The sequence below is a fragment of the Glandiceps talaboti genome, chromosome 16 (assembly GCF_964340395.1).
Source record: "Glandiceps talaboti chromosome 16, keGlaTala1.1, whole genome shotgun sequence".
In the NCBI taxonomy this organism is placed as follows: Eukaryota; Metazoa; Hemichordata; class Enteropneusta; family Spengelidae; genus Glandiceps; species Glandiceps talaboti.
In genome coordinates, this window is record NC_135564.1 from 2,616,003 (window position 1) to 2,638,855 (window position 22,853).

Below are 22,853 nucleotides of genomic sequence, written 5' to 3' on the forward strand. Positions count from 1 at the left end.
TATCATTTAGAATATACTAAAGACTTTACTACCATGGATAAATTCAGGGTATGGCAAAGATGGATGCTAAAAATTGATTATAATATATTGTAGCACATATCACAACCAAACAGTCCCTGATATATTTAGGATGGAAAGTTTACAAGTCAATCATTGAAAATTTTCAACATTTTTCACTGCATTTCTACTTTTCTGAAGTGTCCAGGATTACATTACATTTTCTGGGACTTTCCTGGAGTGATTAGAATTTGGAAGACATTCAATAACTTTCCAGGGGTAAACAACCAAAGTCAAGTGTCCATGTAGGATTACACTGAGTTTTCCTGGAGAAGTCGGTATTTGGAGGACTTTCAAGGATGTTTGGTTGAATGAACCAAAGTGTGCATGCAGGGATTATATTGAATTTTCCAGGACTTTCCAGGAGTGGTTGGAATTTGGAAGACTTTCAAGGACTTTCCAGGGGCGAATGAACTGTGCCTCTAATAGGTACATGAACAGAATGTTATATCATTCCACAGTTGGACTGTTCAGTATATTATTTACAATGATGTGTTTCTATTACCAGCCTTGCTTTTAACCAAAACATTAAAACCACAGATGGCCAGAAATGCAAACACATCTCATCAATTTATGTTGACAGTAGTACCAGTTGACCTCATTGCAGCAAAGCTTTCAGACATTTCATTTACACAAGGATACAGTAGGGTACATATTACAAAATCTTTTGACAACAGTCACACTAAGTCTACGTAAGAATTACACTTGAAGATACAACAAACAGTAGTAAGAATTTGACAATATAACTCTGCAAACAGTTTTAAGAGAAATCATACATAATTTTGGGGGTTTAAAACGATGGGAAATCACAGTTATGCTCTAAGTCTAGGATAACAATAAAGTTACTTTTCATGGTAATTTCAAATTATTACACAAATATATTTGAATCTACAATACATCAGATTATTACATGTTTACAAGTAACAATATTATTACATTCTCAGTCAAAATTAGCATCATTTTTCCTTTGTATAAAATGCTGGAATGCCTGCCGGAAAATGTCTGTACATTCATTCCAAGGCTATTTGGGAATTTGACATATTCCTACAAAAGAGAAGTGATGCTGGAAAATCTATACACTATTCCATATTCTAGACACTTTTCAAAAACTCAAAATGACTCCAAATCATGAAATTCTTACTTGTCATTTAACAGCTCTTCATACAACATCCCAAACCACCAGTGTTTAAAATATACAGCCGTCCACGTTTCACTCCCCAGAAATATTTTCAATGAAGTCAGTGGCACTCCCAGAAGACAATCTGTACTTCTGTAGTAGTGTTATCTACTGTTTACTACAAGGTTGGCATTAGGGAAATATCCGTGAAGTATTTCACTCACTCTAACTGATTTCACTCCAGCAACTAATTGTGTGTAGTCAGCGATAAACGAGAACACTGATAAACTTTCTTGCCTCAATGGCACTTGTTATCTTTATCTGGCTTTCAGCTGTACAATTAGATTTTTTCATTTGCCTGTCTATCAAATTTTTACAGATGAGTCATGATTTCCACCCACTTTTATTAAACCTAAAACTTCTGAAATACCAAATATATTAATTTTAATCATCTAAATAATCAAAAACTTTAGATATTTTCTCGTCAAAATGTTGAACTTTTAATGAGAAGAAAGCTGTTAAAAACTTTTTAGGATTTATTGCTTATACTACATTATATCTGGGAAAGATCCTTGAAAAGGAAAGTCATGTAGAATTTAAATTGTTATCATTTTTGAAGGTTGTGGCAAAGATAAGAAAGTAATGTGTTCATCATCTTGTTATCCTGTATCACATCCATTCAGCTAGGCCCTCAGCTAGGATAGTGTGGCGGCCATTTTGAATCACAATTTGGATAAATTTTAAACAATTTCCATTCTATTTCAAATATTACATGGTGATCATACAGCCTCTTTCTTCATTTGATATGAAGTCAGTTTCAAGTTCCCCACAGTGTTAATAACAATGTTTACTGTAAAATCATTCTTGTGGTGAGGACACCCTTAACAACATTGGTCTTATCATAGACAGTGGATAACATAACCACTGTCTATGGTTATAAGGTGGGGAGAGAAGGGGAGATCTCTGGCCAAGACGGGTTGAAACAATCACAGTTATGACAGAAGGTGATTTGGTGAGGTGATGAGGGCAGAGGGGAAGAAGGTTGGGTTGGAAACCATGGAGATGGCGCTAGAACTGTCTGGCCAAGACAGGGTGAAGCAATCATAGTTACAATACACAAATGGGATGAGGGGAAGAAAGGTGTGGGGAAGACCCTAAAGATGCTTTTAGAAGTATGTACAGTTATGTCTGAGTTATATACGTTGGGAAGGGGGGGTCTCAGAAGATATTTCTAGAAGTAGTGTCTGGCCTAGACAGGTTGAAGCAATCATCATTACAACACACAGTAATTAAGTGGGATGATGAAATATGTGGGAGACTAAACGAGGCCAAATATGTTGGATATTTAGATGACACGCCAATATTTCATTTTCAAATCTTGTTGTACTGTCCTTTCCAGTTGAAGGGCAGGATCTTATGACATCTGTGCATGACGCTGTCAAATTATTGATAATAAAATATCCACAGCTACATTTCTGAATGCTGATAGATAGAATTGATAGTGCTGATGCTTGGTGAGATGATGAGGTACTACCTCTTACAGTAAAACCACATTTTCATTACATCCTAGTTACATATAGCATTCTACACAGTAGCTACATGCCCTTTTAAAGTGTTTTATGGACTATTGAGTTCATTTTCCTCAGAGTTTCTAGATCAACTAATGTTAGTTTCCTGGAGTACCTCACAGACATTATTGTTAAGTTCTATTCTGCTTGACATGTATGATGAAAAGAATGCATTTACGAATATTTCAAGAATTCAAATACTGTATGTTGATCTCTAAACCACTGACTAAGGCTTATATCTTGTGCTTTTAGGGAAAAACAAGTTACAGTTTGATAGGCTAAACAGAATGTTGTTGATCAGAAATGATACTTTCTTCGTACTGAACTAGGAGTACTAACAGCAGGTTCAATTTCAAATAAATTTCTGGAGATATCTTTACGATAATCTTAGCAATACACTGGCTAAATGGGATGATCTCGATAACTCTTTTATATCCTTTGGTAGACTTTTTTATATCCTTTAAAATATGGAATAGTATGTATTAAATTCAGATTCAGATGTCAGAAAGTATTGTTTTGACCAGCTCAGAGGAATACTGATAACTTGGAGAGGATATGAAAGCCATTAGCATCCCTTGAAGTTATGACGTACATGTTATTAAACTTAAAACACAGCTGTATGACAGATTTCGTTGGTATGTACTTTACAAGTACATGTACTACATAGGAATTCATACAGATTCAATACTGGCTTCAGTATGGATTTCATTTTCCTGCATATTAAACCCAAGGGATGGCTGAGGCCACAGAAATAGCCAAGAAATATACAAAGTACAGAAACCTAAACACTGCAGAAATAATGAATAACAGGATGTTATCTGGTGTTGAAATGATGTAGTAAATATCACAGAAAGTTTTCACTTAATTTAATGACTATTTTCAAATAGTCTAGTTTATATTAGTTATGAAAAAACAGCTGTCTGACAGAAAATATTGAAAAAGTTAATCCTGAACAAAAGAATGATCCTATGTAATCCTTGCAGCTTCACTGATAAGATAACACTAATGCTAGAACATGGGACTGAAACCTTGGCCTTTATATTTAATATCATTTACCAAAGTTATATGTAATCTAATATTGAAGACAAATTCTCCATGACTATTTTGCAATACTATTGGTATTGTTTTCACTACATTTGAATTACAAAAAATGTTGTAAACTTTATAGTAATTTCTTCGAACTTCTCTTGTTCTGAAGTCTGATTCTTCAGGACTGTATATAAAGTATGTGATATCCTGTTGTTCAATTTATAAAATGTACATAGAATGATGGATTTCTTCAACTACACATACATGTAGCTTGTCTCATGAAATCTTCAATTGCCACTGGGCAGGGCAACACAAAGAATTTAATATCCAAATTCCTGAATTAAAACATATACTGTGTCTGTAGGCAATACAGTTTGTTTGCCATGTGCTAATCATTTCAAGACTTTCATTTTTTGTAATATGGTGATTACTAACTGAGATAAAAGTCTGGTTGTACGTGATACTTCAAGTGGTGTAAACTACTTTGGGTTATTTGAGAACTTCATTGATATAATGGAATCATGTATGAAGCTGACCCTATTTTTTTTTCTGTTTCTCATTATGCGACCAAACCAAATTTTCAGCTCCAACATTAAAATACAAAAATAGTTATTTTTGCCCATCCTTAATATTTTGCAGAACAGTGACACCTCTGGCAAGAATAACCAAGTTTCTGGACTGTCAATGTCACCTACAGTCATGGCAACAACGACAACACTTGTTCACAAACACAGCATTCCTTTCATGATGGAAGTTATTCAAGTAGTAGGGATGAGAACATGACAATTGTGTAGAGAAGTTGGGAAAGGTCTTGTTACCAGGAATCCAATAAAAAGAAGATAGAGAGGAGGAAAAGGAGAAGCAGAGAAACATGATGATTTTATATTTATTTACTTTAAAAAAAATTAACTGACTGACCCATAGTTGCCAAGAAAAAGTAATGAGAAACATTAAAAAAAATATGGTCACCCTGATATGTACTTGGAGGAAGGGTAGGGCTACAAAAACTAGGACACAGTTACAAAGAACCATGACCTCTGCCATGTGGTTGGTGACATGAAGAAAACCACCACTCATCTCAACAGATGTTTATCACTTCTCATAACACACTAGTCTGTAAGGTACGCCGTGACGGTGCGCCCTCAAACATCGGCCAACCCCTAACACGTCTGTATCGAACTGCACTCTTCCCAGCGTTTCCAACCAGAACTGGTTGCGGCCAATCACAGGCATGCACACGATTAGAGGCCGTTAAATGACACTTTTATGTTAATTTATTTCAATTTCACTGGCGACGTAATCAAAAATTGCGTCACCGATATTAGCATACATTCCGCCCACAACCATCTTGTATCTTATCATGTGTACACAATGTAATGTATACCCGATTACGTTCTCAGTTTGACTTATTAAAGCATTTAGCAAAGTACGTCGAGTTACCAGCAAAATGTCTGTCGTGAATGCCATTACGAAGTCTTCCCATGAATTTGGAATAGTGTTGAAAGAGAAGCAGAGAGAATGTCTGGAGGTTTTTTGCACTGGAAGAGACGTGTTCGCGATACTACCGACTGGTTACGAGAAGTCGATCATATATTACCTAGCACCCAAAGTCATCGATTTAATCAAGGGTCAACCAGGTTCTATAATTCTTGTTATTTCGCCTCTCGTTTCACGTGGTCGAAACACAACTTGCAAACCCCAGCACGTTCATGATCTTCTTTTCGTAACGGGACACAAAATAAGTCACGTTAATAGGACCTGAAACGATCTTCTGTAGAAAACACGGATCGCCTTTTTTTAGGGTGTAATTGTACACCACAGACGGCACACTCCGTACACGTAAGTTTGAATGTGGCGATCGTGGACTTCGTTGGCGTTTTACCGTCATCCATGACTCTGTTACATTTATTTCAAAACTGAACATGAAAATTTGAAGTACAAGTACGTTATTTTAGGAGAGTTTCAAACTAGTTTTATTGGTCACTATTGGTAATGTATATTGGCCTACACGTGTGTGTGTTTATTTACGTGGTGGTAGTATCGGTGGTTATGCAAGTCAAATCCCAGAGCGGATGTCGCCGACCGAGTGATTGACATATATTACCATGGCAACATTCGCTCTTATCGCCTGACGTACAAGCTATTCTACATATTTGATTTCTAATCTACATGACAACCTCTGCACGACCTTCTAATCGCTAGTTCAGGGCGGGGCCCAAATCTTTTGAAGTGTCCGACATACTAGTGCAGAGTAGTACAGTCGTGTGAGAGGAGGCCGGTGAGGGCGAAACGTCACGACGTATCTTACAGTCTAATAACACACAGACATGAAATAGAATGCCAGCTTGGATTATACAAATGGACTAACATGTTACTATTCAGTGGACATACATGTGGTCTAGTGATGGGTCGACCATTTACCTGAAATGCTACATAATGAGCATGTATGTCTGGTGGCCTACTGATTGCCAGTATCTCTAATATGCTACTTGTAGTGGGCACACATGTGGGCATACTTGTGGGCATACATGTGGGCAGGTATATTACCAAACACATGCTGGCTATTTCATTTTGGTCCTGACTGTAGCTCGCGATGTACACAATGTGACTTTTCAATGATAGTGCGCCCTCTAGAGGGTCCAATGCATGGTATAAACTAGAATTTTATTTCACTGTGTGATGTCATTTTCTTTACACATTCTAAACATAACTATGTCCTCATCATCACTAGTAATATGTAACATGTATACTATCCAAATCCAAACTTTGAATCAAATGGGCACAGAAAGACACAGAATACTTCCCCTCTGCTCCTCGAAGACCTGCCAACACATCAGAACACCACTGATAAAATGAGGAATTGTTATTCTCAAGTTCATACCACCCCTACTACATTACACTAGGGAATATACCAGCAACACCTTAATGTTATAGGTCTAACCAAACTGTAAGTGAAATGGGGGTGGGGGTGGGGGTGGGGGCAAAGACAATAACTTACTCGAGTTTTCCCTCTGCTGGTCCACCTGCCAATATGTCTATTTAAATTGAAGTTTCACCACTGGTACCACCCCTACTACATTATACATGGGGTTACCCCAGCAATACTATAATGTTGTGGATCATACCAAACTATGAATAAAATAGGGGCCAAAGACTATAACTTACTTGAGTTTTCCCTCTGCTGGTCCACCTGCCAATACGTCTGATATTACAATTGAGGTTTCTCCACTGGTAAAGTGTGGATTGTCACTACCACCGCTTACTGCTATACCAAATCCAAAATTAGGTCTCTGTAATTAGAAACAAAAATGAACATTAAAATACATGAATCTATCATCCCCAAAAAAGACAAAAAACAGAGATTTTTTCACTTGTCTCAACCCATACATAATGTACTTTTTAGTTGTAAGTTTGAATAGACAGATCCTTGGAAAATTCTAATATTGAATAGCATTTTTTTTTGGTTTGCAACTTACATTGGATCCACAGTGTTCAAACCACAATTATTTTGTAACAGAATGAGTCATCAGGGTTTCATAAATGTTGTTTTGTTTCTAAATATAAATTCAATAGCATGCCAATGTTCATATCATGATTATGATTTCAAATTTAGGAACTACCAATCACACAATTATGATTAGCAATCATTATAATCACACCCCACACCATGTCTGTGTGATATACCAATAATATTATCACTGATGATGTAATGGTTCATGCATAGTAAAATGGCCATGATGAATCTGCTGTAAGTGTGACACAAATAACACATTACAATTTATAGGTACATTGTATAAATGAATATTACTTATCACAAGGAGATATTCTATCATAATGTAGTATTTTCACTTTTATATCCAAAGTATTTGACTGGAGTTCTCTATAAAAATTATGGTATATATTATGAAAAACCACACAGTTTTATCACATTTTCCGTTTCAGATAACCTGGGTTCAAAAACCTCCAGCAAAACCACTAACCACTTAATCAGGGTCCTAATTTTCTTGTAACCCAGATTATTAAAATCACAATATTGCTTTGTATAACACATCGAAAATATCAACTTTACAACTTTCCTGCAATTCCTACTTGCAACAAAACCAGCATAGCTATGTAGCCTAAATGTACTACAAACAGGAGTAGCACAGTACAATGTACATACCATTGATATAGGAGAAAACGTTACAGAACAGTTAACCTTGTCTAGTCCTGGGTCATATTCAAAATGATGCCCAACGGACCTTTAGGTTTCTAATATCGTTGTGGACATACCAAAAAAATTCCAACGATTCAAAACTGACCAATAATCCACCTATCCAGCCCCTAACCATAAATTAATGTATCATTTGGACACTGGTAATTATATAGGTGAGAAACGGTCAATTGAAGATTCACTGGAAGAGTAATTTTGGACAATTAGCTAACATACCATGAAATCAACCAGCCATTCCCAGTAACTGACCAAAGGAATACTTGCATCAAAATACTCTATATCTAGTCACAAATTGTATTTAGGTTACCAGGGTTACACATCAAAACTTTAATACAACATGGGAAAGTATGTACAGGTAGATTTCACCACATATTTGCTTTCTTTGTCACTATGGATTGAAAACCTTAATAAAAAACATTTCAGTTGGTATTTCTACTATTTGAAAGATCATACCAGCACATTTGACAATTATAATTTGTCTAAATTCTGAATTCTGAATACCACACTATGAATGATACTTAGATACAACACCCCATACAGCTGTACAGTCTTTCATACACCCCATACAGCTATAGAATCTTTCATATCTAGGTACACTGAAACAACAAATTATAGCCCAGAGACTTGGTTATCAGTATCTGGCTAGACAATACTGCTTTGGCCCCAGTAGGAAAGGCTAGCCTGTGATAGTGTGGTCTGAATATGACAGGCTTGCTGATGATAGAGACCAGATATTTCAACTCTCTTGGCAATACAACAACACCCATCTCTACACTTGTTATCAGGGTTTCTTACCACAATTGAAGACACTGAGCTATCACACATAATCTACTTGTAACTACTAGAATTGCACACCTGAACAAACGTATTTGTAATATAATTGTACAAAAAAAGAAAGTATACTTCAGTACATGTACAATCACTTTTTCTTCTTCTAAGAATTCATGCCATCATCTGGGTCCTATTATTTCTTACAGTATGAAATAATAACTTTGATGGATTTAGGGCAGTTTAATTAGTTGACTTTGAACTTCTACATACATTGCTTCATTAGTTGACTTTGACTACTTAAAACCAACAAACAACCACTCATCCACTCCTTTCACCCACCCACCCACCCACCCATCCATCCATCCCTTCCCTTCACCTTCCATCCATCACCCCCACCCCTCTTCATCATTTCACTTCATTCTTTCATGAATGACAAGTGAACAAGTATGCATACTTGTTCACTTACTTGTTCACTTGTCATTCATTCATGAACTACACCCTGACCTTTCACCTGGTAACCTGTTGAAAATAGTCTTAGTGTCAGAGTTGATGTCCTACATACTTGCCACAATCCTGGTCCATAATATGATATACATCCACCATATGTAGTTATGCCCACCTTATATACATCCTAACTTCTGTCTAAACACCGCCAGTATTGCCATGCTCCTTCAAAGTTCTAACCATCAAGTTACAGCACTCATAAACTAGAAACTGCATTAATCGGGTGTATCTAGCTGTCTGTGTGTGCCCCTCCTACGGTACCTTGACCACGGTCTATGCCTCGACCTACATGTAGCTGTACCTAGCTTATATAACACTACATAATCTTACCAACAGAAAACATTTTATATTTGCTATTGCATTGTAAGATGGATACATATATCTGACCATGGACATTCTGAATGACAAGTAACACATAAACTGGAATCCACTGTCTTGTTTAAATTCAACAGACCTGGATTCCAGGTAAGAGATTTATTGTATGTTCAGATATGTACATTGAAGGGAAAACATCAGCAGTGCACATTAGCTCAAGTTAAAAACTATTAAAGCCTAAAGGAGATTATCTCAAATTGTCAATATACACAACAACCCATAATCATTTCTGATATTATATGGCGTCACAGATTCTTGCACTAGGCATGACAAAATGATAATTATTATCACTGATAGCCAAAACCATGTCTCAATATTCAAATTAGTTTTTTGTGTATTTATTAGCCTTAGATTATATACCATTACATTTGATATCAAGTCAAATAAAATATATTATGCTATCTTAATCCCCTGGCCAATTAAATACATTAACTACTTCAAATCATGCAATACATCAAAATTGATTAGGAAACGTTTGCATAAGAGAAATATGAAGAGTTTGAGGAATCTAGTCTGCATAAAGATACACTATATCGTGCCATGCAAGGTTAGCTCAGAGACTTGGCTATCTGACTAAACATACTGGTAGTCTGTAGTGGTGAGTGAGATGTTCGAATGACAACATGTAGTAGTTCCGGTACATAGTGTCTGTGGGCTACAGAGAGGTGGCTATTGACAGCCTAGGAATCGATCTACTGGCTGGAGGAAGTTCTCAGCATCTAACTCAGTAGTGAGATGTTCAAATGACAACTTAATATCTACTAGCATGTAGTAGTACCGGTACATAGTGTCTGTGGGCTACAGAGAGATGGCTGATGGCAGCCTAGGAATCAATCTACTGACTAGAAGGCATTCTCAGCATCTAACTCTGTAGTGAGATGTTAGCATGACAACTTAATATCTATCAATGTTTAGTACCCAGTAGGGAACCAACCAATAAACATGTACATCATGACTTGGTTGGGTTCATCATCCTATTACAAGGCTAAAAGTACTAATAATAGAACATGTCTGATCAGTGATTGGCTGATGGAAGGAGATGACATGACACACTTTATATAAATTTAGACTGAACTATCAAATTCATGGACATACATGTATGAGTGTTTAGGAACATGTGGAGGATTTAGCATTTATGTTGTTTCTGTAGAGGTCCTACACAAGTATGAATCATTTTTCATTTGATACAAATTTTTTAGTGTTTCATATACCTATTCAAATCGAATATTCTAAGCAATCACATTATTTTGTTGATAAACAAGTTTGTTGACCAATTCATTGACTCAACATAAAAGTTTACTGCAATAGAGATCTTGTCCAAGGATGTGACAGTCTGGTTGTATACAATTTCTTTAAGCAATAAGTGTGTGTGTGCATGTGTGTGTGTGTGTGTGTGTGTGTGTGTGTGTGTGTGTGTGTGTGTGTGTGTGTGCATGTGTGGGTAGGTGGGAAGAGTGGTGTGTGTGTGTGTGTGTGTGGGTAGGTGGGAAGAGTGGTGTATGTGTGTGTGTGTGTGTGTGTGTGTGTGTGTGTGTGTGTGTGTGTGTGTGTGTGTGTGTGTGTGAGTGCGTGCACGCACGCACACGCACAATGCATGTGCTTTTATGGTGACAGTGTTTTTTGGTTGGGTTTGGGAATTCTGGTATCAGAGATAAATTTATATAGATTCATACCTTGTACAATACTTTTGGTGGGGAACCTTGTATGGTTAAACACCTTGGAAACTCAGAAACTGAAGTAGATTTTACCTACTACCATTCTTGACAAAAACACTAGTTAAAGTGCAAACAACCAAAACCTGTGCTATATTCCTATGACATATACTTATACCCTTAATCACTGTCTACTACTTACACGTTTATGAAAACAGACAGGACAAGGTAAGAGATAGCTGGACCACCGTCCACCCACATGTGACATGTCTAATCATTTCTGACCAGCAATTATTAAAAGTCCTCCCTAGTCTATATAAGTACAGATTCCCAAGACTCCTAGGGTGATCAATGTATGTTTGCATTTAGCCTGTGACGTCTTCTTGTAACAGTTGCACTTACTGTGTAATGCATTACTTGAGAACTTTAGACAACAGATGTGAAATAATCTGAAAATATTTCCAACTCACTGTGGTTTAGATGGTGATAAAATGAAGCCCACATGTCTTTATCAAAAGAACAGATACATGTACAGTAGAGAAACTGAAGCCTGAATTGATTTGCATATGCAAATATGTTTGCATATATACATACATTAGCATATATTAGTGACAAGTAAAATATCCCCCAGGTTATGACCTTGTTTCTAGATGGGTCAGCAACACATTTCAAACAGACTTGAAGTATTGAGTGATTTCCAACACTACCATGAAGGAAAACAGGAAATGTTGACAGCAGGAGTAAAGTAGGAGTTCTCAAGAGAAACGACTATGGTGGGCAGGAAATTGAATATATAAACTGAAACATTGATAACTCACCTTCTCAAGAACTACTGTGTATTGTTCCCACACTACTCTCTCTCGACTCTGAAAATAAAAAGAAGGGAAAAAAAATTGTAAGACACAAAGCATTACAATCTAAATCAGTTTGAAACGTTATTAGTTGTTAGTTTAAAAGTAATATTTACTAGCCTGGAACCATATCACTTCAAGAGGCTTAGGTCTTTGTTGTTTACTATAGCCCAGAGACTTGGCTATTTGGCTTGACAATACTGTTTGCCAGTTTCAGCTAGTCATATCTCTTGGCTATGTTTTCTAGAAAGTTTGGCCACCAAGCTCGTAGCACCTAACAAAACATACCAGTACCTTACAGTTACTGTATCCGATTTATAACAAGTTCAATTTGTTTTGATTACCAGTAACTGATAATGATATGATAACATTACTTGCTGTCTTAGCGATATATTCCTTGTGACCTGGCCAGTGTTACTGATCCAATTCACAGCTGTTATAGTCCACAGACTTGTCTTGGTGTTACTTCTCTCAAGAAGCTCTCTACACCCAGAGACTTGTCTTGGTGTTACTATCTCAAGAAGCTCTCTATACCCAGAGATTTGTTTTGGTGTTACTATCTGAAGAAGTTCTCTATACCCTGAGATTTGTCTTGGTGTTACTATCTGAAGAAGTTCTCTACACTAAGAGACTTGCGTAAGAGCACCACCAGGCAGATACCATAATCATAGCTAGCTATGAAGACAACTTATACTAAAAAGCAAAGCATGCAGAGCCTTCATAGAATCAATCAAATATAAACAAGCTGAACAGTTCAACACTGTTGTCATCAAGAACATAAGGTTGTATGAAAACTCTACTTCTTTGATAGTGGTAGTAGAGAGTTTACAATAGACTTCCATTTATAAACATTTAGTATTTTTACAGTATACATAATAGTTTATTCTATAAACACATATGGTGTTAGCCTTGGGACTAGAGTGTACCAAAACCTACAAATTCAACACTGACTTGATAATAAATGTCTGTTGATAGGGTCAGAGGTCACCTCAGATGGACCTACTGTCCATCAATTGTCACATGACCATATTTAACCAATCATAAGTATTGTTCTTATAAGGCAATGAATTTTGTGGGTTTTGATTGGTCAATCATATCTTGTGAGTTTTATTTGTGATTAAAAAATCTTTATTGGTTATTTGTTTATTTCAAATTAAAGAATGACACATATTGCTATCATGGCATTCATCATTTATGGTTGCGGTGTTCTTCAATGATAGAAACATAGTAGTGAATCAGCTGCAGATGCTATTTAGTCAATTCAGTATGAAACCAATGATTCCTTATAAACCATCGCAGAAGCAAAGAGGGAATTGATTCAAACCCATTGCTCAGTTTTCTTGTGGGGGGAAAGAAACCAGTTTTGGGTGGGGACGGGGATAGTGATCTCAAAATTGAAGTCAAGAAATTAATGCGGTGTCACGTCATAACTATGAGATTGTAAGATTTCCTAAATTCCTCAAATAAGTAGAGTCTGTCCCTTGGGGAAATTAATCTATAGCTGACAATGTTCATATGATATAAATCATACACTATTAAATGTAGTCTGAATCAAAGAATAACTTTTCACAAAGAGGCAACAACTTTTACTTTTTTTTATTACTTGCATTATCTGAATTGTGTAAATTATACTAAATATATAGACTATATTTTTCAATAGTTTATCATTTATGTAACTTAGCCAAAGTTTCCTTTTCATCTTGCAAACCTTTCAAAGGCTTCTTTCAAAACCATCAATTTTTTTAGATAATATATTGTTATTTTAAATGTCTAGCTACATATAATAAGCCTTTCTTTTCCTGCTAACACTTTGGGGGTACTTCTTAAAGAATAGAAATTTGGCAACGTTCCAAACATTGTCTGGTTCACGTAAATGTTACACTGGTTTGGCCATCAATTCTGTACATGTGATTATATCAAATAAACTAATTTTTCTTACTAAGTTCATGAATCTTAAATATAACTTTTGACCAAATATGTGAAAAACAAACTTTGGTGAGATACATTGCTGGCATAAATTGTACTTTGTTGTAACATCACTTAACTTGTAAACACACACATCAATCATACCAAAATACGGTACAGTATATGCCACTACTTGAATATGACAAGCTATACTTCCCTAGAATACATAATGTGAACGTTTCCATACTGTAGTACTTCAGGCTACAATACATAATACTCTAGCCTTTATTTTATTGTTGGCAAACTCTTCTCAATTTATATTCAAATGAGGTATTTTGTTTGACAAGTAGCCAACAGTACACATATTACTATACTGTCTGAAACAAAGTTTGATAGCCTTGAAAGTGACACCGGTATTCTTAGTTTTAACAAACATCTCTTTGTACTTTCTTGTCAGGAAATAAAAGAAAAACAGGGGATTTAGTTATAGATTTTGATGTTAAATCTTTAAGACGTTACATGTCAAAATATTGATCTACTAGGCATTACAACTCTGAAAGGAACTAGTTTCTAGTCTTACGCAAACATAATTGACAACAATACTTGTGTAGGTGAGAACAAGAGAGAGTGTCAAACTGGGTAGGTAGTGGACAAATGACTTAAGAAATGAAAAAAATGTCAGAAAATGAGAAAGAATTCAATTTGAATGAATATTACAGATCAAAGCGATGACTTGTACAAGCTAAAGATGGGTTAGTTGTTTTGTTTTGGAAGATTCATAGACAGGTAAAATTTACTGAATTCTTCAAGAGAATTATGGTACAACCAACATCGTAGTAAACCATGGGTGAGATTTACAAGATTTCACGCTTAGGGTCTGAAAACCTTCAACATCTTGCTTGGAAAAAGAGAAAAAAGAAAGACTCCAGTAAAGAATGGGAGGAAATGCCAATAAAAGCACATTATGGCAGTATAATAGAATAGTGTATGAAGGTGATGTCAACATGTTGTATTCTCAAATTGGTTTTGTCATTCTTTGTCCGTAAACCAGGGTTGGGTATAACAATAATGATGTCACTCCTTCAGGGTTCAACGCTATCAAAAGTGGTTTCAAATGACCCATAGCATAAATGTCTCCATGTTAATTCAACTTTACTGTAAGAACTATTTCAGTGCGTACCTTGAAAACAACAATTTATCAATTGTTATACCTGTCCAACTCATGACAATGAACCTTCCTAAGGATGGATACCTTGAAATGGGTCATTGTACAATTGAAGGCTAAACTTAGAAGAGATTTTAAACCATGTATCACCATGATTTACTGTCTGAATATACACTTGGTTGATTCTGATTCTGATGCTGAAGACAAAATAGCCATCAAAGAAAAAAAAATCTACAAACAGAGTTTTATGGGACTGGTAGACAGGAGTCACATTAGGCTCAATAAAACACATTGAGTACTTTTCTTTGAAGATGGCAAGTTGATGAAATCTACCGGTGGTTGTTAGCATTTAATTGCAGGGTTATCTCTAGCCCAGAGACTTGGCTATCTGGCACAATACACTGGCTTGACAAATGAATATGACACCTATCATGTAGAAAACAATCAATTTTTACAGAGCTCCCATTCTACATTATAAGTTCTTACATTTTGTAGAACATGGGAAAATCACAACACCAATAGAAAACAATATTTTTGGTTGTATAATATCAATAGTTTTGCTATAATCTACATTATAAATAAGTTCTTAAAATTTGGCAAAAAAAACAATAACTTTATCTTGCCGATCTAACAGAGTTGTTTATACCATAGATTTCACTGTCTATGGGTATACTGGCATTTTGGCATAGAATGTTTTCAAGGACAGTGTGTGGTTAATTTGTACAAGACAACAACTGATGTAATGATTCTCTATTGTTTTTGTTAATGATAGGGTGGAGCTGATTGTTATGCATCTACAATGGACACTGAAGAACTGTGATTACAAACTATGGTATCTCATGAATAAATACTACTATGGAGGTAGATTCCATAATTACCTCTATTTGGATGTGTGATTTCTAGGGTGCATCAAATCAGCTTAGATGGTCCACTGGTACGTATATGTACGTGTGTGCGTGCATGCATGTATTGTGTGTGTGTGTACGTGTGTACATAATTTGTGTATGTACATTTGTATATATGTATATGTGTGTACATATGACAAGTTTTTTTCTTGAAACAACATCAAAATGAAGAGTGAAAGTCGTGCACCTATATCATAATACTGTCTACACCTACACAACACTGCTTTCATATTACAAGTATTTCAGTAAGCATTGTCAAAAGTTAAAGGTCAATATCAAAGTAAATCTGTCAAATATACCTGAGCTGGGTATTACTGTGAAGTCTGAGAATGAGAGTAGCTATACGATACAATTAACAAGTTGAGTCAATGCTAAAATAAATCACCATAATTTATAAAAGTCTGAACAATATAGTAACTCCTTGCTGTATGAATACCCGACGGCTGGCTCCACTGACGCCAGGTACAATACAGTTTCTAAGAGTACGTCTGCCAGCTTTAGTGTGTAGATTGTTCTACAACTACTTTACACTTCAACTTGAATTTGGATCAGTAGTGTATATGTAACTGGTAAAAGTTACAAAGTATAGAAATGAAATTTTGGTTAGAATCCCCACCAACTTTACTGGAACCTAATATGCAACATACAGTAGGCTTGATACAAGTGAGTGACCACAGAGCTGTTGTCTTTTACTTGCAGCTAGATTAATCAAGCATGTCACCACAAGGTCAGGTTTTTTTTTTACGACCACTGACCACTGAGGTGGAGGTGAAGCAGTTGTTGTTTTTCATATAGAGAAAGATATAGCTTATCACAGACTTGAAACAGTGCTTATGATATTATGTGTCAAGTTGAGCAACGGTTACTTCTAAAGACGATCATGTTTCAACTGTCAAAAGGTACCAATGCTACATGTAATCAGTTATGTACATATACACTGTGCACACCCACTCAATTACTTAGAAACTTTCACTCACTAAAATACAATAAAAGTTGTTCCCATGACAAAAAGTTCAAGTGCAAGTTTGTTGTTGATTTCACTCACCACTGGAATACAAATGTAATCAAAATGCTGTTGGGACCACATGGTTGGTGTCGTATGTAGGGCTTCACTCCCTGTGTCCTGCTTCTCAACCTAACTACTTTCAATAGGGTTTCAGAGCCTTATTGACTGTGAATGAATCCAGTGTTGACAGTGAGTTTAAAACGGCACTCAAGCACACTCGGTCATCATACAGGTGACATCCATGCCCCAAGGTGTTGGCATTCAAGTTCTAATACCAGAATTCAAATCTGTGGTTTCTCCAAAATCTGACCAGAAATCATGATCGAGAATCCCGCGAACTCAGTGGCAGCTACGTTCAGCTGGACGCTATAATGATTTGAAAGGACGGCTATTCACTGACCTCAATAACACTGATTTGCATGTGTTTAAGAGAAAAGACCGATTCTTACTGTCTCTTTTAGACAGTATACTGCTAAGCCATTGACAAATCAATGAATTCGGTTGATACTTTATTAGGCCGACATTTGAATAACAATAAGAAGCTATGACTCCTACCATCAAATAATGGAGTTGAGACAATGAACTACAATTGGTGTTTTTTAAAAACCCTGGACAGAGAAGGGTCATTATGGGACGAAGTTCACAGGTGTATGTTGGTATTGTGTTCTGTAATCAATGCTATTTCACTGTAAATTGTTTTCATCTCATTAACAGTTTCCTTTCTTAAAACTTAAAAAAAGAAGAGATTGATTTGGAAGCAGTTTTAATATAGCTGTGTTATTTAATAATATTTTACTGTACCACTGTGTCCTCTCATCAAAGGCATTTTATAATTTAAAAATTTTTTTTTTTAAATTGTTTTAATTTTTTTTTTTTTTTTTTTTTTTTTTGGGGGGGGGGGGGGGTTCACTCATAAAAACTGTGTTTTGTTGTGATTTACCAAATAGTCAGAGATAGGAGCCCACCAAATTTTAATGCATCACAAAATTGATATGTGTAAGAGGCTAATGTTTTTCCACTAAATCAAATGACAATAACTGAATGGTAGAAATAGAAAACATGTTTATAAGTTATGTTAAAAATATATTGTTCTTTTCTTTTCTTTCATAATATTATAATTTGAATTTGAATTTGAATTTGAAAAAAAATGCATCAAAGGTTGCAATGCTCAAACACGATTCTAGTACAATAGTACACTTTTAATATACATACCAAGTGTTCAAGGTTGTAACTTTCACCAACTGTTGTATGGAAGTTTTATTAGTATTGTAAACTTTTTGATTGTCTGTAGCAGCCTATTATAACACGAGGTAATTTTTATATGTTGGTTCCAAGTAAATACAAAATGATATGTAAACCTTCCATGAAACATAACAGAAAAGTAAAATATATCTAGGGGTGAACAAATCCACTGGTCCTGGGTCCAGGACTAGCGATTTTTTGGGGCGGACCACACTAATTTTACCTTGTCTGGTCAGTTGGACCAGTACCTTACTGTTAGTAACTATGTTAAAAAGTCGTCTGGATATACAGATTCATAGGCAAGATTTAATGTTTCACATTAGCGGGACCTAGCTGGGACCACTAATTCTTTCAGCAGGACCACTGGATTTTTAAGGCACTGGTCCGGGGACCACCAGTTCACAAAATGATTTGTTCACCCCTGATATCTGTTATCATAGACATTGGAGAGAGCTCTCTCTAAAGCATCTATGGTGCAACCTTTCCATACAGGGATACAGATACAAGAATGACATCATCCCTTATTGTAAATTCTCCTCTGTGTACAGGTCACACACTTCAACTTGGGCATAATAAGGTAGTCTAGTCAGGTAAAAGGTTATCTGAGTGCATGAGTTCTGTTGAGTCTCAAAAACGGTATTTTCATTTACTGTCATTCCTATGGGAATTCCACACCCAAACCTATGTATGACTTATAAACTGTGACCTAATAACATTTCACAGAATAGATTCCAGACATCATCAAGTATGTTACAAGTAAACAACACAGAGACAGGAATGATCCTGAAAAGTTTTGATGACTCTGAACATATTACATTGTGCTGTATTCTGATATAATTTCTAATGGTGTACCCAAGTTATGCATTGATGCATTGTTGCAATGCGGTTTTACTAGGTATTAAACACATTCACTAGTGGGTGGATAACTGCTATCTTATGTGATTTTGTACTAGTAACTATGGCATCATATAGCAGAATGTAATACTGTGTTTGATGTCTTCACATGTGCAATTTCTGTTCTCTCCTTTAAGACTTTTGAGGTGAGAAAACAGAAGATAGATGAATGGAAGACTATTTTCTAAGCCATGGCATTAGTCTAGGGCTATTCATATCTTTGAATCTCAAGATGTGAGGCCATGGATAGCCTCTAGACTACCAAAGCATATACTAGTAATTATTTAACATTTGTATGAACATATATCTTGAACTATCTTAATGCCAAACTTGTATCTAGCCCTGCAGAGACTTCAGTGTCTTGGTGTAGAGAGCTTCTCCAGATAGTAACACCAGGACAAATCTCTTGGGGAAACTGTACCTGAATTTTATCATGTTTACAATTACTGCAAATATGTGTTTGACTTTTTTGACATTCTCACTAGCTAGACGTGTGTTCTATTGCGACCACAAAGACGCCCTGTGGTTTGAAAACCGGCATGTTTTTGATAGCCAACAGTAATCTGGTGAAATCACACTCAATGTTTTAAGAATATCATGAAATGATGGTGTGGACTCAGTGAGTAATTTTTCAGGTCTTATATACTAACGATATAATAATACTACTTCTGATTATAAACTGAGGAACATTGACAGGAATCATTCATGTGAACACAGCAAGATAAACAAATCAAAATATGACAGATATTTTCATATGAAATTATTTCACAAAATTAAGTCTAAGGAATCTACCATTCATATTCTCAAATGACATCTGACTCAGAAACATTGCAATGAATCTCTGGACAATTTTGCTCATTAAGACAGGAATCTTTAATATGTTTTGTAAGTTCTAGCATTACATAGCAGATGGCCTAACACAATACAAATGTCCTTGCTTACATTCTTGTTGGAGTCATGTCTGTTATTTTCAAAGGACTACCACCCATACCTATGTATACACATCATTTTTTATCAGCAGATTTAGAGCCTGGAAGTTTGTGCATATAATAAAAGTGAAAGACAAAAATAAATCTAAATATTTGCAAATTAATATACATGTATTTGCAAATTAATATACATATAAATTGATACAAACTAAGTGTTAGTCTAGAGTCATGTCCTGAGGGGATTTCAGCTAACACCTCCCATGATGGGTGGTGATATAGTATATACACTGACTGAGAGATTCCTCTCAAAGGACACTTCGTTAACTCACTACAGAGTTACGTATATACAGTGATATTAAAAGGAGTGTTCACAATAAAGAATTTCCTCAGACTAAGGAAGTGTTTTGGGGTGAGTGTGGCTCCCTTTAAGTTAATTAGTCAATACTGAACATCAATTATGCCAGAAAAGTTATTTTCTTGTTTCAACTCCTTTTTGAAAGTTATAGGCAAACAAAGGCAGGGTTAGGTTTGCTTTCCTTTATGCTTCAGGACCCAGAAAAGTAATTTTCACCAATTTGGCATCATGTGACCGCTTTAAAATATTTAAAAAATTGGCAAAGCTTGTGCAGGGTAGATTCATTTGTGATCGGGTGCCTGGGCTGCCTCACGATGGTATTGTAGATAGCCTCCTCGGCTTTGAGAAAAGGCATAGCATATAGAATGCACATGCGTAGTCATTGCGCCGCAATGCATCTTTGGGTAAAATCACCCCCCAAAAATGCATAGTATATAGGACGTGTATGCGTACTAGTCATTGGGCCACTGCATGAGTTATCAATTAAAATTGCTAAGAAGAATCACCGAATACAATGTATGATAACAATAACAATATTTCTATCAAACCAGTCTGTCTACATGTATTAATTGGCTATGATTTGATTTTTCTTCTCTTGAGATTTGGAGTATGTATCTCTTTAGTATAGTCACCATTATTAGTTCATGCATGCCGCTATCTGTCAATTAGTTGATGCATGCCGCTACCGGTCAATTAGTTTCATTAAGTGTGTGATCACCTAAACGTTGAGGATGTCCTACTAATGTTTCACTGTACAAGACTTGATGTAAAAACACAACTCCCTGCAAATACTTGGCTCACATCCAAACTATGACAGAGTGGGTTGTATAAAACAGTATACATGGACTCATTTTTAAGATACTTGCTGACATCGTGACCCAAAACTTTGATGACTTCCACAGCTAAATAATGTACCTCTTTATTGTTGTGTTCTTCATTTGGTTCAGAAGCATAGCTGAGATAATTCAGTATGTGATTTATGACAGTAAAGGTGCTGGGTTGGTTCTGTGGAACGGAACTCTAGAAGGCTACACTACATACATTTATCATGTCTGTTTATTAAAAGACAACACAGATGACACTGTGAGTCATCTTCACTGTGCTCTGCTGTCTAGTTCTTTATATTAAATTGCATACTGTTGAGTGATTTTCGAAAACATCATCACTCAACAAAATTGACAGCCTCAATAATACACAACCAACGTCATAACAGGTAGCTTTAACATTAATTACATGTATGAGAACACAAAATGGCTGACATGTCTAATTATGCAAATTAGTTATACTGTCATCTCTTGTTTCTGGCTAACAAATTTCCCTAAATTGCTAAAAACAACAATTTAACTGGGAAGTGGGTCAGGCCCATTTCTATTTTATTTTATAAAATAATAGCATACAAAAACATCACCACATGTTTCCCTTTAATGGCATTAAATTTTATGAGAAATAAAAATGTAACTTCAAAGCATAAAATAGTGTGTCAGGTTACGGTGAAAAACTACTAAAATAGTGTCATCTTATACAGCTTATGATCTGTTAATGAATTTGACATGAAGTTTTATCCATGCAAGACCAAAATTTTCAATGTCTATAATTTACTTGAAGACTTTCTGACTTCTGCCTTTCATATTCCAATCCTTATATATTTACTGTATATAATGACTGACTAATATTCCATCTTAGAATTAACAAACCCAGGATCTTCATTCAGAAACCCAGACATATGGTGTTTTTCACTTTATCTGTTCCTTGGCCGCTGGTTCTTGCTATGTACATTTATGTATCAAGGAATAACAGCAGACACATTTGCATACAAGAACCCACAATGCATTATGGGAATGCTTCTTAGACTTATTATCATCACAAGAACTTGACTGTCTGTCTGTGCTTGTGTATGTATTGTATGTATGTATGTATGTATGTATGTATGTATGTATGTATGTATGTATGTATGTATGTGTGTGTGTGTGTGTGTGTGTGTGTGTGTGTGTGTGTGTGTGTGTGTGTGTGTGTGTGTGTGTGTGTGTGTGTGTGTGTGTGTGTACATGCATGGGTATATATTGTATGCATATAGGTATGTCTACAAGCACTGTCCATGATCACCATTCAAATTCCAACACAAAATGTAGGAGGGTGACTCTAATACCTGTCCTAGTAATACAACATTCTTGTAGACAAGACTCTGAATAAACAAATCGGATACAAGAATCAGAAATTATCCAGACACTCTATGACAATGACCTATTCTTTCAAAGTGAGAAGCCCCAACAGACGATACTAGGACCAACTCAAGTTTTTAGTACCACCAGGGCACT

The 22,853-nt window shown here is 35.8% G+C and overlaps 1 protein-coding gene across 3 annotated transcripts in view; it reads right to left on the reverse strand.

The window, feature by feature from the left end:
- LOC144447027 (tight junction protein ZO-1-like) overlaps positions 1-22,853 on the reverse strand; it is a 75,697-nt gene that overhangs the window by 21,126 nt on the left and 31,718 nt on the right. For all 3 annotated transcript variants that reach the window (XM_078136894.1, XM_078136893.1, XM_078136895.1), the window contains 2 exons: positions 12,105-12,152; positions 6,937-7,061 (listed from right to left, as the gene is read on the reverse strand). In XM_078136894.1, coding sequence (XP_077993020.1) covers positions 6,937-7,061; positions 12,105-12,152 — 173 coding nt within the window. The remainder of the gene's footprint in view (positions 1-6,936; positions 7,062-12,104; positions 12,153-22,853) is intronic.